We start from the raw sequence: 13,780 nt of genomic DNA, 5'->3' as shown, positions 1-13,780 counted from the left end.
GGTATTTAAGTTAGAAATACTTCTTAAATCACTTCATATAGTTAAGAATCACCCCCACCCCCCCCCCCCCAAAAAAAAGAAAAAGATCGGTTTCTGTGTCTCCTTTACACAATCTGGAAATCCTGATAAGTTTGCCTCTTTGTTTTGTTTTGTGGGTGATCTCTTTTCTTTCTTTCTTTTGTACATGTCTTGTTTTTGGATGGAAAATTGTATTGGGAAACCATGACAGTGCATGATGTTTTGTGTATTTGTGTTTTTAAGCATCAATTTAAAAAAAAACACACAAAAAAACAATCATATCCATGTCTAACAACAACAAGAACAAAGTCATGTCCATGGCCTGCTGAATATTTGTCTGTTTGGTCTGTTTACAAGACACAATGTTTTAATAAAGTATTAAAAAGAAGGAGAAAAATCACTTTGGATGTAATAATCTATATTTCTCCAAATTCTCAGATGTTAATACTAAATGTAATTTTTGCAATATTAAACCAGCATCTTTAATGCTTATATTTCACTAATTCCTCAGGTCTCTATACAAACCATAGTTTGTGGTTATAAAGTTTCATGAGGCTGTGATCCTAAAGGTCACAACCGGTAATTTTATACCGTAAGGTCAATGGCTACTAAGGATGATCATCATCACACATCAATACAATGGACTCATTGAATCCCCAAGAGTGTAAGCTTGCCAGTCACACGCAATTTATGCCACTCCAAAAGGGCCATGGACCCCCGTATGCAGAAATATTCAAATAGTGTAACCATTTTAGGACAGAACAGAATAGGTTTAAATAGCACATTTCTACTGCATAAGAAAAACGGCATGGTTTTGCCCCAAACTGCAGCATTACGCGGGCATATCTGTGAAGGGGAGACTTGTGGGTTGCCATTTTCATTCAGATAACTTGGGTGAGCTGTCAGGAGTTCCCTTTAAAAGTGTCTGTGACGGGGAGATTTCTAAAGCTGTTGTGGTTGAATCCGGTTGAATTCAAACAGTTACAGCCTATGGTTGGATCGCATAAAGCTCAAATACGTGTAAGCACCCGTAGTACAGCACGCGCATGCGCAGTGCGTAGTGTCGCATGTGGATGTTTTTTTTGCTCAACACACGTGCATTTACCTATAGCATTTACCTCACCTACGTATGGCATTTACCGGCTACAACTACTAGCCATAAGTACCAGCCTGTGACCGTGTGGCGTTGTTACAAAAAATATGGCGAAGACAGAAGTAAGTATAACGTTTCTTTATATTTATTTTAACCAGGCTTCAACTTGCACTAAGTAACGTTAGATGGCTAACCGTAAGCTAACTGTCGTTCGGTTGTGTTCTGTTAGCTACAAACTACCGTTAGCTAACAGTTAGGGAGCTGGTAGTAAATACATGAGTTATTACTCAACTGTCTCTACTTAGAACTGGACAACCCGTCAGTTGGTTTTAAAGTGGGAACCTAGGAACGTTTTTGCATTTACCGTTAAGCCTTTAATAGTTGTTTGACAAATTTAAAGTCACCAATTGCAAATGAATAAGCTTATTGTACAAAAGAATGTCTTATATATTGCTATATGACGTATGCATATTACGAATTAATATATTTTAGTTATTATATATAATTAGAGGTGAAAGCAGTTTAACACAGTACACAAAAGTACATCAAATGTGTTCCTTTATTAACACATCTCTCCATTAGTGCATGTAAAGTTAGTTACTGAGCATATGTGTGTAATTCAGGTCTGTGTGTAATAACAACTGTGTAAATTGTAATTTCTCGTTGCGGGATTAATAAAGTATTTATTATTATTATTATTATTAATGTTAAAAGTTTCAGTTATTGATGGAGTGAGAATTCATGTTTATATTTAAGTATGATTTGATTATTTTGGGGGTTTGGATGCTACATGTTAAGAATATTGAAACATTAATCAAAATGTGTTTTGTTTTTTTGTTTGAAGGCAGTCTTTTCTTACAAGAACATGTCGTCACACAGGGTCATAAATGATTTGACTCATGTGTTTGTGTGTCTTTCAGGCAACAAGACATAGTAAAAGACTAAGCAAAGTTGTCACCAATGATGTTGAAGAAAAAGAGGACAGTGTTGGCAAGTCGTTTGTTTCTAAATCGGTGGGGAATTCCAGTAAACATGATTGTTTGGACTTAATAATGACAATAACATTATGTCATTCAACATATGATTGTTTCAGAAGGACAGACCGAGACTGTCACTTCAAGCAAACAAATGGGAAAGGAGGATGCTCCCAGGAAGGACCAAGAGGAACCAGGTACAGCAGTCTCAATTCACATGGTGTCTGATTGATCTTCTGAACTGTGCCAGTAACAAAGCTGCTTCTTTAGATTCTCAGATGGACACTGTCATTGAAGTAAAAGGGAGTGCGACCACAGTGGCTGTATCCTGGGACAAGAAGAGTGAGGAGGGGGAAGTTGAAGAGGCAGAAAACAAGGCTAACGCAATTGATCAGATGATGGATAGTGGTAAGGTTGTTTACCAGAATCATAAGTTACTATTGCATCACTTTTTCTTTTTTTCTAAGAAGTGGAAGATTAGTCCTCCAGTGAAAAATATTCATCATTAGCTTTGCAGGTGTAAAGTTAATCTTCATGTTTTAAATCTTAAAGATGCTACTAGTTTTGTAAATAGTTATCGCATCTGTTGCAGGCCATATTTTCACTTTAGCTTTAAACAGATTCATAACAAACTTTGTCTTTACAGTGTTTCCCACAGATTAGAAAGGGGGGGAGGTGACGTCATCCGCTCATTTGCCTATTTGTGACAACATTACGCAATAGTTTGCATAAAGCTTAGTGGTTGTGTAGCAATGTAGATAAAAAAATGGAAATCTTAACCAAATAACCACAAATTCTATACAGGAATTTCTTTTACCTTGTACTTATTACTACTAAGGTAGCCTATCTTAGAAGTAAAGAAATAAATTATACAAAGGGAGGGACAAAGATTAATAAAGAACACTCAAAGAAGGCTGGCTTGGCCAGCTCAGCTGCATCTTTCTCTCGTCGCGTCCCGCTGTCTCTCCTAGCTACACTGGTCCCCTCACCCTGTCCCTTCTCCTCCCCCTCCTCCCTCCCTACACACTGTGTGCAGGGCTGCCAGACATGAGGAGAGAGTGGAGGGGTGGGGCTGCTCCTTACAAAACCGATTCAGAGAGAGGGGACTGTTTTGGTGGCCAAAGGAGAGAAATACCTTGCGTTCTCGCTGGACAATACTGGCGCCAGATTTGTCGCTAGTCGCTTTTGTGGGAAAAAGTTGCTAAGGGCATCTGAAAAGCTGCTAAGTTGGCAACACTGCTTTCATAAAGACAGTTGGTGTGTGTGTGTGTGTGTGTGTGTGTGTGTGTGTGTGTGTGTGTGTGTGTGTGTGTGTGTGTGTGTGTGTGTGTGTGTGTGTGTGTGTGTGTGTGTGTGTGTGTGTGTGTGTGTGTGTGTGTGTGTGTGTGTGTGTGTGTGTGTGTGTGTGTGTGTGTGTGTGTGTGTGTGTGTGTGTGTGTGTGTGTGTGTGTGTGTGTGTGTTTTTCTGTACAGCAGGAGAGGAGAAGTTTTGAAGGAAGACTTTGTTGAAACAAAGACGGCTGAGTAAAAGTACTGAGTTGGTCTTCGGTGGAATTTGTAATTATACTTTGCAAAGCATAAATGGCGAAACAGAGATAACAGCAGTAACAGTGTGAGTGTCTGGCACAATTAAACAGAAAACATCACAGTTTGATATTCATTTTCCCTAGCAAGAGGAGACCTTGTTTGGGTACATGCCTAATCTTAGCAAAACAATTAATCGTAACGTTGGAACCGTTTCTACGTCATTTTTGCATCTGTCCCCCATCCTCAGAATTTTCTAGCAGTCGTTTTTATATTAGCTGCTAAAGACCACCTGTTGTCATTTGGTCACGTACAGTAAGAAAACGTCCCAGCTCGGCACCCTTAAACATAGCTCTGGACATCTTTCAGACTACAGGGCACCGGCCTTCAATGGGTGATGAGTCAACAGACAGCTGTCTACTCTGCTTTCAGGAAGGACTCATACACAAATGAATTGAATGAAGTCATTTAACACAAAAACATAGTACATGAAAAACTAATAATGAAATGCAGTGTGGGGCGGCCAATGTTGATTGTGTGGTACACCGTCACAAATTAGTCTGTGTGGGAAGCAGTGCTTTAATAATGTCATGAACTTTTATTTCTTTCCTAATCAAATGTGTTTTTTGTCATTTAAGTCAAAGGTGTGATGTTAGTCTTTTGTTGAATATGAGTCACCCATTGTTAAATCTATCTCAAAGGTCCCATATTGTAAAAAGTTGAGATTTCCATGTCTCTTTTGAATATAAAGCAGGTCGAGTTTCTGTCTAAATACTGTGACAGTATCAAAACACTCAATCCAGAGAGAAATGCACACAGCAAGGTCTTAAAGTGAGATCTTTAAGGTTAAGTTGAGGCTGCAAAAAGGTGTCGTTGCTGGTTTTCAGTCTTCAAATCACATCATGACTGTTTTTGCCAGAAGAACCAATCATCTCCTCATCTGATGCCGTTTGCTCCACAGAGGACAATCCCAATGGGAGTGTAGAGACAAAGATGGAACAAGAGATGCAGGAATCTGGAGGTACTGTAAAATGAAACGGTAACACACATGTCTTTATTAGTGAAATTCTGAGCAGTGCCAGAAACGGAGCTTCCTCTTTAGAATCTCAGGTGGACATCGTGGCTGGAAGTACAGCCACAGTAACTGTAACCTGGGACAAGGAGACTGATGAGGGAAAGAGCAAAGATGTTCTTAAGGAAGCCAATGGAGGTGAACAGACAACTGTTGGAAAAACAACAGGTAAGGATGCGTTAACAACAGGTCAGTGATAAAACAGCAGTCTGGTTCCAGATGACTGGGCTGCATTACATGGGCATATGGTTCTTGATTGTTGCACTTAAGCAGCACACATAACATTTGAAACTCTGAATGTTCAATAAAAATATGCAGGATGTGCTGTGCCTTTTTTAATTTTTTACCAACATGTACTTGAAGATGAGTCTTTCATAGAGGACAGCCTTTGGACACCATGAAGTCCATCGCTTCATTCAAACCAAAAGCTGCAAAACTACTAAAAGCTTTCACCTCTTCTTCTATAATTAGAAAAAACTTCGTCTAAACTGCTTGTAGACAGTTTGTCTGCCATTTGTACTCTATGTAGTTATGCCCATTTTCTATGTGGTTGCAGTAAAAGGGAAGCGGAAGGCAAGTTCTGCTGTTGAGACCTCCCCATCAAAGAAAACAAAGCACATCAATGATGGTATGAACTCAAAACACAGCTAATTGCCCTGTTCTGCTACATGCCTGATATTCTTGCTCTCACACATGTCTCTGTCTTGTTTTTGTTTCAGGCTTCTGTCTTTATGTTGGCAACCTGAACAACTCCAAAACATTTGACGAAATCAAAGCTTCCTTAGCAAATTTCTTGATGAAACAAAGTCTTCTGGTCCAAGACATCAGATTAGACCGGTCCAAGTGAGTATGCTTGTTTAAGTATGAGTATGCTGCCCAAGTTTAACTTTGGGCAGGAGTAGGTGCATTAGATAGTTTTTGTTTCAGCCACGGATACATCAGTATTGCTCCTACTAAAAATTGAAAATGAACTCAAAAGTAATGTTTTGCTGTTGTAGAAAACATGCATTTGTAGACTTGGCCTCCGAGATGGACTTAACCAAAGGCTTGACGTTAAACGGAGAATTGATGGATGAGAAGCCAATGAAGATCGCCAAAGCAAAGGTCAAAACTGCTGATGTGGTGAAGATTAAAGCTCCAGTGGAGGACCAAAAAGGTAATTCAACTAAATTGTTTTATTACACATTTATTTCCATTCTGTTACTTGCCATTTTGGATCCAGGTGCAGCGGCAGTGCTTGTCTAAGCCACCAGAGGGCACTCATTGTTGAGTTTATGAAACTAACCTGCATTTGGGTTTAGGGCTGTGCAATTAATCACAATTTTTTTGCGATTTTGGCTCCCAACTACGGTGGCCCTGAGAGGCCACAGCACGCAACATTAACAAAACGCACACAATTAGACCACAGCACGCAACAAGTTGTGGCCTCTCAGGGCCACCGTACATAACAGTACAAAAAACAATGTAATGGGGTAAACGTTTTTTTTTTATTTATATATATATATATATATATATATATATATATACACACACACACACACACACACCTTATGGTTTGCGAGTTAACCCTTATTTTGTCTTGTGTGATGTAATGACATTTTTCCCAATTTATTTTCTTATTCCTAAAGTATCAAGGGAAAGGCGGATCAAGGTGTTTTCACTGTTAATTTGGTTTCTAAGTTCAATAAATGCAACATCTTTTCAAAAGTCATCTAACCTAATCATGTTAAATATGATTTTAACATTGACCAAAATACATTCTTTAATTGATTTTAGGGTGTAGTTTTTCTTCATTAACTGCTAAAATAATGGATTTATTGTGTGGTGATCTGGGAATGTAAAACATCCCAGAGACCAAGGAGGTTGATACACATTGAATGTCTGACTTGAGGACGGTCTGTTGTGTTTTTCACAGCCAAAGATAGCAGATGTTTGTTTTTGAAAAACGTCCCATACAACGCAACAAAAGAGGACATTCTGAAAGCGTTCCGCAAGGCCATCGCCGTTAGGTTTCCTGGTGGAACCGAAGGCCCAAAGAAAGGGTGAGAGTTTAGTAAAACTTTCAATTTTCATAACCATAACAGGTTAATGCAGTACCCTGTTATGAAAACAAAAGTCACATTTGTAAAATATTTGTAATTTCCTCATTTTTCAACAGCATTGCTTTTGTGGAGTTTCAAAATAAAGCTATTGCTGAGAAAGTGCGGCAGTGGAAACATGAAGTAAAGATCCAAGGTCGGGTTTTGATTGTGGACGGTGTCGGGGAAAGAAATTCGCCTGAAGTCCCCAAAGACAACACAGGAGGTAAACCACTGGACATGTAGACCCCTTCTGTCACGAGCTGACGTGATCCTATAGCCATAAAAGGAATACTTCACCCCCAAAAATGGTCATTTGCATATCAATTACTCATCTTGGGTTACTTTGAAGTTTTGAAGAAAACGTTTTCTTGCGTTCCTCCATGGTGAACGAGGAATCCAAAAGCAAAGAAAAACTAGATGAATTGAGGTAGCAGTAGGCCACGTTTAACAGCAGCGGAACTAGATCCTTTTTACAAACTCTCACACAACCCGTGCAGTATAATCCAAGTCTTATTTATCCAGTCATATGCTCAGTGCTCTATATTGACAACGTTTCATTTCCAGGATTGTTCATGTGCCACCGGAAATTCCCCCCGGATGTCCCTCATTACGTCCAGATGTACCTCACTTTTCACTTTCTTTGTGTTGCCCTTCAAACCTACGGGGGATTTCTGAGGACTATCAGGCTCCTCAGATCTCTGCAGGGTAAATCCAGACAGCTTGCTAGACTGACTGTCCAATCTGAGTTTTCTGTTGTACACGACTCCACCAAAACAAGTTCCTTCCTGAGCTCTGTCTGGCGCCTAGCGCCTCCCAAGACAAAGGTGATTGGTTTAAAGAAATGCGAATAAACCAGAGCATGTTTTTCTCTCATTCCCAAATGTCGCGTGGACACAGGAGCGTCACAATTATTCAAGGTAATGGTAAGTAATTGATATACAAATGATAATTAGGGGTTTAGGGGTTAAGTATTCCATGAAATTGTTTATTCTTTTTTATTTTATTTTTTAAACCTGAATGTCAATTAATTGAATCTGGAATAAGCGGTTTACCTGTGCTGACAAACGATTTCTTTTCTTTCTCACAGCTGCAGCTCCTCCAAATGAAAGCTTATTTGTGAGCAATTTGCCTCACAATGTAAATGAAATAGACCTCAAGAAAGTTTTTCAGAAAGCTGTTAAAATCCAAGTACCAAAAAAGCAAAGCAAATCAATAGGGTAAGCACATGTACACTCACTGGCTCTACTTTTTTTTTTCCCAATTGAAAAAAATGTATCTGAATAATCTTGAAAACCACCCTCTGCAGGTATGCGTTTGTTGAGTTTGCAGCGGTGGCAGATGCTGAAAAGGCCTTGCAGTCATCACAAAACCTGAAAATCTCACAAAAGGAGATCAGGGTGGAATTCTGCAAAAGGCGAGCACAGTCAGAGAAGGCAAACGGTGTGTGGCTTGTTTACGTGTTACCGGTCGTCTAATAGGCCGCTTTATCAGCCAAAATTGATATTGGATAGGAAAACGTATATTTCATGAGTTTCAAGTCAGTTTGAGTAATGACAACAGTAATACCACAATTTTGTGTGTGTGTCCCCTTTCAGTCCTATCTAAAACCCTGATCGTGATGGGCCTTGCCGAGAAGACGACAGCAGAGACTCTGAAAGGTGCTTTTGAAGGGGCTTTCAGTGCAAGAGTCGCTGCAGATAAAGAGACCGGAGTTTCAAAAAGGTATGTTGCCTAAAGTAATGTTTTTATTGTCATAATTGTAATAAGTGGGCGGCTGTGGCTCAGTGGTAGAGCGGTTGCCTGCCAATCGGAAGGTTGGTGGTTCGATCCCTGCCCCGGCAGTCATTGTCGAAATGTCCCTGGGCAAGACACTGAACCCCGAGTTGCCCCTGGTGCTGCGCATCGGAGTGTGAATGTGTGTGAATGTTTATCTGATGAGCAGGTGGCACCTTGTACGGCAGCCCCCGCCACAGTGTATGAATGTGTGTGAATGGTGAATGTTTCCTGTAGATGTAAAAGCGCTTTGAGCAGTTGTTAAGATTGGAAAAGCGCTATATAAATACAGCACATTTACATTTAATAAGTAGGGATGTATGTCACATGTTTTGTCACAATACGACCAATAGATTCTTTGGACAAGAAAGGTATGTACGATATTTACTGATATCACAAAGTCTGCCACAATACAATTTCGATTTGATTCAAATCACACACAAACACACACCTTTGAAAAACTGCTGTTAGCGTTAGTGGACCTGAACAAAATAGAACACTTTCTTATAATCAACTCACTTTGTGCCTTTTGGACTTTTAAGAAATCAGATTTTGGACTTCCAGACTTCTACTTGTAATTGCTTTGCACAGTTGTATTTCTTGCATCCTGATCGTCCTGCTCGGATTTTCAAATATTTTTCTTATGTTGGTGTCCCTTCTGTTTCTGTGACGCTTTCTTTGTCTTTTGTAAATCAATGTCATTGTAAATGAGGGCTGCCCTTCGATGATCTCTCCAGTATAAATAACAGTTGAATGAATAATGAAAATATTAGTGGGAATTTCAAAATAAAAGCACATCTTAAAGATAATATATATTGATATACTTCACACTGACTTGTCTCATGTTGAAATGTTCTCAGGTTTGGTTTTGTGGAGTTTGAGAGTGAAGACCACTGCAAAGCTGTCAAAGAAGCCATGGAGGACTGTGAGATAGATGGCAGCAAAGTGACTGTGGCTTTTGCAAAAGATAAAGGTGCAAAAGGTCAAGGACACCCAGCCAAGCCCCCCCTGGCACCCAGTGGACAGCCTGCAGGTCAGAGGGCCGGCAAAGGCCGGCGTAAAGCCAAAGGTAACCCTTTACTTTAACTGGCGTTATGGAGTCTGATCATAGTTGTGGTTTTTGAAAGTGTTAGACAAAGAGTATAATCTAATTTCCGTGTATAGCGTGATCTTTGCTTCTGCGTTAAATCGACGCCGTGGCTACATACGCAAGTACGTGGAGACACTGACCCGATGCTGTAGCCTGACTTGCACCTCTTGAAAAATGTAACGCGTTGAAGCGACGCTCTTTGCCCGGTTGTGGTTTGGCAGCGTTCCATTCCCCGACTCATTTCCTGGTTCTCCTTCTCCATAAACAACTTGAAGTCAGGGAGAGGGTTAAGTTCTCCTCCTACAGATTTCCCACCGTGGTCAGAAAGCTCCGGGTAGACACTTTGGTCCTCCCACTATGACTCTAGAGTCAGTACTCGCTCCGGAGCTAATCACTACACAATCCCAACTAGGGCTGCACAATATGGGAAAAATCTTACATAGCGATATTTTCTCCCCCTGCATGACCTGCATGTCACGCGCACTAGCAATAAACTCTGTGTACCCAAGAACAATTAAATCAGTGGAAATGAGGTTAGATCAGACACAGACTTCTGTAGTACATTAGTGTTACGCTTCCAGTGTCCCAGCTCCGAACCGTAACGTTAGTTGGGACAGACGGACCACTTGGTTCTTTAGGCTAAATCAGTGTTTTTTTTTCTTTTTTCTTTTTTACATTAACAATGTATTAAATGGCTACTAGTGGCTAATGTGAAAAGGGCCGCTTGTATTAATGAAATCAGAATAAGTCTATATCCACACCGTTTCATTTCCGGGATTGTTCAGGTGCCGCAGGAATTTTTTGCTGGATGTCCGCCCCCTTCCTCTTTCTTTGTGTTGGCGTTCTAAACTCTGGTGGTTCTGAGAACTATGGTTAACTGCTCCTCAGATCTCTGCAGATAAATCCAGACAGCTAGCTAGACTATCTGTCCAATCAGAGTTTTCTGTTGCACGACTAAAACCACTTTTGAATGTACACATTACACCAAAACAAGTTCCTTCCCGAAGCCACTTAGCAGAGTCACCGGGGCTCTGCACGGTTCTAGCTTATTCATCGTATCCCCAGAGTTGGATAAGTCCATATATCCCTGTTTCAACTCCGTGTGTGTCCTAACTCTGTCTGGCACACCCACCACTAGATAACCTACCACAGATGCTAGAGGTAACCGGCTCACACTAGCCTACTACTCCCAGTAAGTGGTTCCTGTTTACATGTGATTTGTATAGTACAGCATGCACAAATAACAAGGACACATGAGACACAGCCATCTTCTAACCGTAGATCCAAATCACAGCATGTAATTAGGAACATGTTGGCGTTTTTTTGTCACTTATTGGGAGCAGTGGGTTAGTGTGAACCGGTAACCTGATACATCTGTGGTAAGCTAGGCTAGTGGTGGGTGCAACTTATCTAACTCTGGGGGATACGGTGAATAGGCTACAGTCCCAGTAAGTCGGCGTGTTTTTTTTTTTTTGTTGTTTTTTTTTTTAAAGAAAAGCCAATAAACCAGTCTGCATTTTACTCCCATCCCGTAATTCTGAGTGGACTAGCCAGATCTGACAATGAGATATTACAGAATGACCTACTCTGCTGTTTCTCTCATCTGAACAAAGCGGTTCAGCATCTTTTGGCGTATTTTGTTTCTGTTCCCCTACCCGTAACTTTACTGTTTTAGTTTAACTTCCACGCTCTCGACCTCAAATCAAGCTCAATTTTGGCTACAGCTTCTCGGATTTAAAACACTTTATGCTTCCTGTCCCAGAATCAAATGGCATACAGATGCAGTTAGCAACAAGCTAACATAGTGGCTTATTTGTAATCTTTACAGCTTGTTGCGCTGCCTAAAAACACAATTGAATCCAGGTTTTAATAAATGCACCTTCTTTAACAGCTTTTCTTTAGAAATGTTTTTTTAGCATCCTTGCATGTGGTTTGCAACATTCAGCTGTTGATAGTGTCCCTTATCCGGCCACTATTTGACAAGTGGCTATATGTGTTTTTTTTTTCTTTTCTTTTTTTATTAAAATTTTGTATTTGTGTAGGATTCCATAAACTGCAAGGGTCCGTTAGTCTACACATTGAGGTTACTATTTCCTTAGGCCCTTGACTGGTTTGGTTTGATGGTTTTTGAGTAAAAGTAAAACTAATTTATTTTTGCAGGTAAAGGACGTGGAGCCGGCACACCACAGGATGCTGTTAAAGAAGTGAACAAGCTATAAAATAGAAATGTTCTCCCTGTTTATTAACAGACCTACAAGCATGTACAAGCTCAAGAATGTTTGTTTGGCTGAATGGGGGTGTGGAAATGTGTCAAGTTGTTCTAGTCTGACTTGATTGTAGGATATGGGTCTAGAGTTGTTGTCAATACCATGTTATGTTTTTCATTCCCGATTATGATATCTGAACTTGCAAATTTAATAATACCAAGTACTGATCCGATGTATGGCCTGGCTAGGGTTACCCTTTTTAAAACATGAAAAATACATTCAGTGAATTAATGACGTAGAACTTATTTAAGGATCTAGTGTGACAGTCAGTCATAACACAAAACAAACAAACTACTTAGTAGTTTTTTGGGGGGGCTATATCATGTGATATTGGATCCTTGCTTACTTACCAATACCAGCATTTTAGGCAGCATTGGAGGCTATCCCCATATCGGTATCAGAACAACTCTACACGTGACACCTTGTAATTGTTTGTACTTTAATCTATGAACTTCATAACTATTATGAAATAGTATGAAAGCACCCTGACTTGTTATCACATGAGATAGTTTTATTATGTGAAAAGGTGATTAAGATGGAACCCTTTTATGTGAAGATAAATCTATTTTCAAACCACAGCACCTGTGTCTTGAGTTCTGTTAACATCCGGAATGAAGACCCAAAAGGTTATCTAAGGACACAAGGAACTCTCTGCCAAGTCCAGAGGTGTCAAAAGTATTCACATTCAGTACTGAGAAGTATGGATACTAGGGTTTAAAAATACTTTTTACTCAAGTAAAAGCACTGGTTTCAAAACTAGCCATAATTTGGGATGCACCTGTCCCAACCTCATGTATGCCCATTGAAAATGAACGCATTTTAGTACAATGCAAATACATTTAAGAATCATAAATGTGTTACTGAGCATTAACGTGTTTCATGGAGTGGAAGAGATGATGACTAGTTGCCTAGTAAGTATTCTAATGGTGCAAAAAGTCAAACTTCAGAGGCATGTTATCAATGGCCTTTATTGGAATGTAAATGTACATCCAAGTTTAGCTGCGGGAATCTGTGAGGGCAGCTGATTCACTTTATCCTGATGGTGCCATATTTTTTTTTTTTAAATGTAAGGAGTACAAAGTACAGATAATTGTATAGTAAAGAATAGAAGTAAAAAGTCCGGTGTAAAATAATTACTACAGTAAAGTATAGATACCCAATATTTCTACTTAACCCTCATGTTTTCCTCGAGTCAAACTGACCCGCTTTCCTATATCAATGTTCTTTTTATTTACCCCAAATAACAGGATTGATTCCACACAACGCTCTTTTGGGCAAGTACAAATCTCTACTTTCATTAATTTTGGTGTCTTATTAAATTTAACAGCATTTGTAGAAAAAAAATTGAAGTGTTTTTGAAATAGTATGGAGTGAAAGTTGACATATTCCAGTCTGATTATCCATTCTTTTAATTTTAGTCGAAATAATTATTAATTTCTGCTTTTCTAACTGAAACATTAGGTATAATTTCTTATAAATGAGTTTATTGACCATAAATTCCTAGAATAACTAAAACTAAAGTTAATAAGTTAGTGTTACGTAGTGTTAAACGTTAAAAAAAGTGACAATCATTGAAAAAAGGGACAAAAACCTAGAAAAAGTTAAAAACTTAGATTAAAGCCTCAACAAAAGTGTTAATTTTCAGTTTTGACGGGAAGACTACTTTAAGGAAGGACAAGTCTTCTGCTACTGGTCTGAAGTAAAACCCGGATCACATCTAAACATACCATACTCTATAATGCATTATGACTAAATGTGCCATTATTGCATACAAAGGGATGATAATAATATGTTCATGACTCCAGCTGGTCCTGGCATAAGAAGCTCGCTGGCAGTTCTCCGATGGGCAATTTCAACCCGCACATTGTCCTCTGGCGAACACTCCCCC

The 13,780-nt window shown here is 39.5% G+C and overlaps 1 protein-coding gene across 2 annotated transcripts; it reads left to right on the top strand.

Annotated features, from left to right (window-relative positions):
• Positions 1-1,068: 1,068 nt before the first annotated feature.
• Positions 1,069-12,470, top strand: LOC117953809 (nucleolin-like). Of its 2 annotated transcripts, none has more exons than XM_034887155.1 (16): positions 1,069-1,233; positions 2,032-2,101; positions 2,205-2,282; positions 2,356-2,493; positions 4,532-4,630; positions 4,712-4,849; positions 5,238-5,309; positions 5,401-5,524; positions 5,680-5,837; positions 6,597-6,723; positions 6,840-6,985; positions 7,850-7,979; positions 8,069-8,202; positions 8,358-8,484; positions 9,396-9,604; positions 11,786-12,470. In XM_034887155.1, the coding sequence occupies exons 1-16, from the start codon at positions 1,219-1,221 to the stop codon at positions 11,842-11,844; spliced, it is 1,824 nt and encodes a 607-aa protein (XP_034743046.1). In that variant the 5' UTR covers positions 1,069-1,218; the 3' UTR covers positions 11,845-12,470. The 2 variants fall into 2 exon arrangements, with proteins under 2 accessions (XP_034743046.1, XP_034743045.1); XM_034887154.1 differs by having other exon boundaries at positions 4,529-4,630.
• Positions 12,471-13,780: the final 1,310 nt, after the last annotated feature.

This window comes from Etheostoma cragini, chromosome 12, assembly GCF_013103735.1.
Source record: "Etheostoma cragini isolate CJK2018 chromosome 12, CSU_Ecrag_1.0, whole genome shotgun sequence".
NCBI classification, from domain to species: Eukaryota; Metazoa; Chordata; class Actinopteri; order Perciformes; family Percidae; genus Etheostoma; species Etheostoma cragini.
This window is presented reverse-complemented; position numbering and strand designations above follow the sequence as displayed.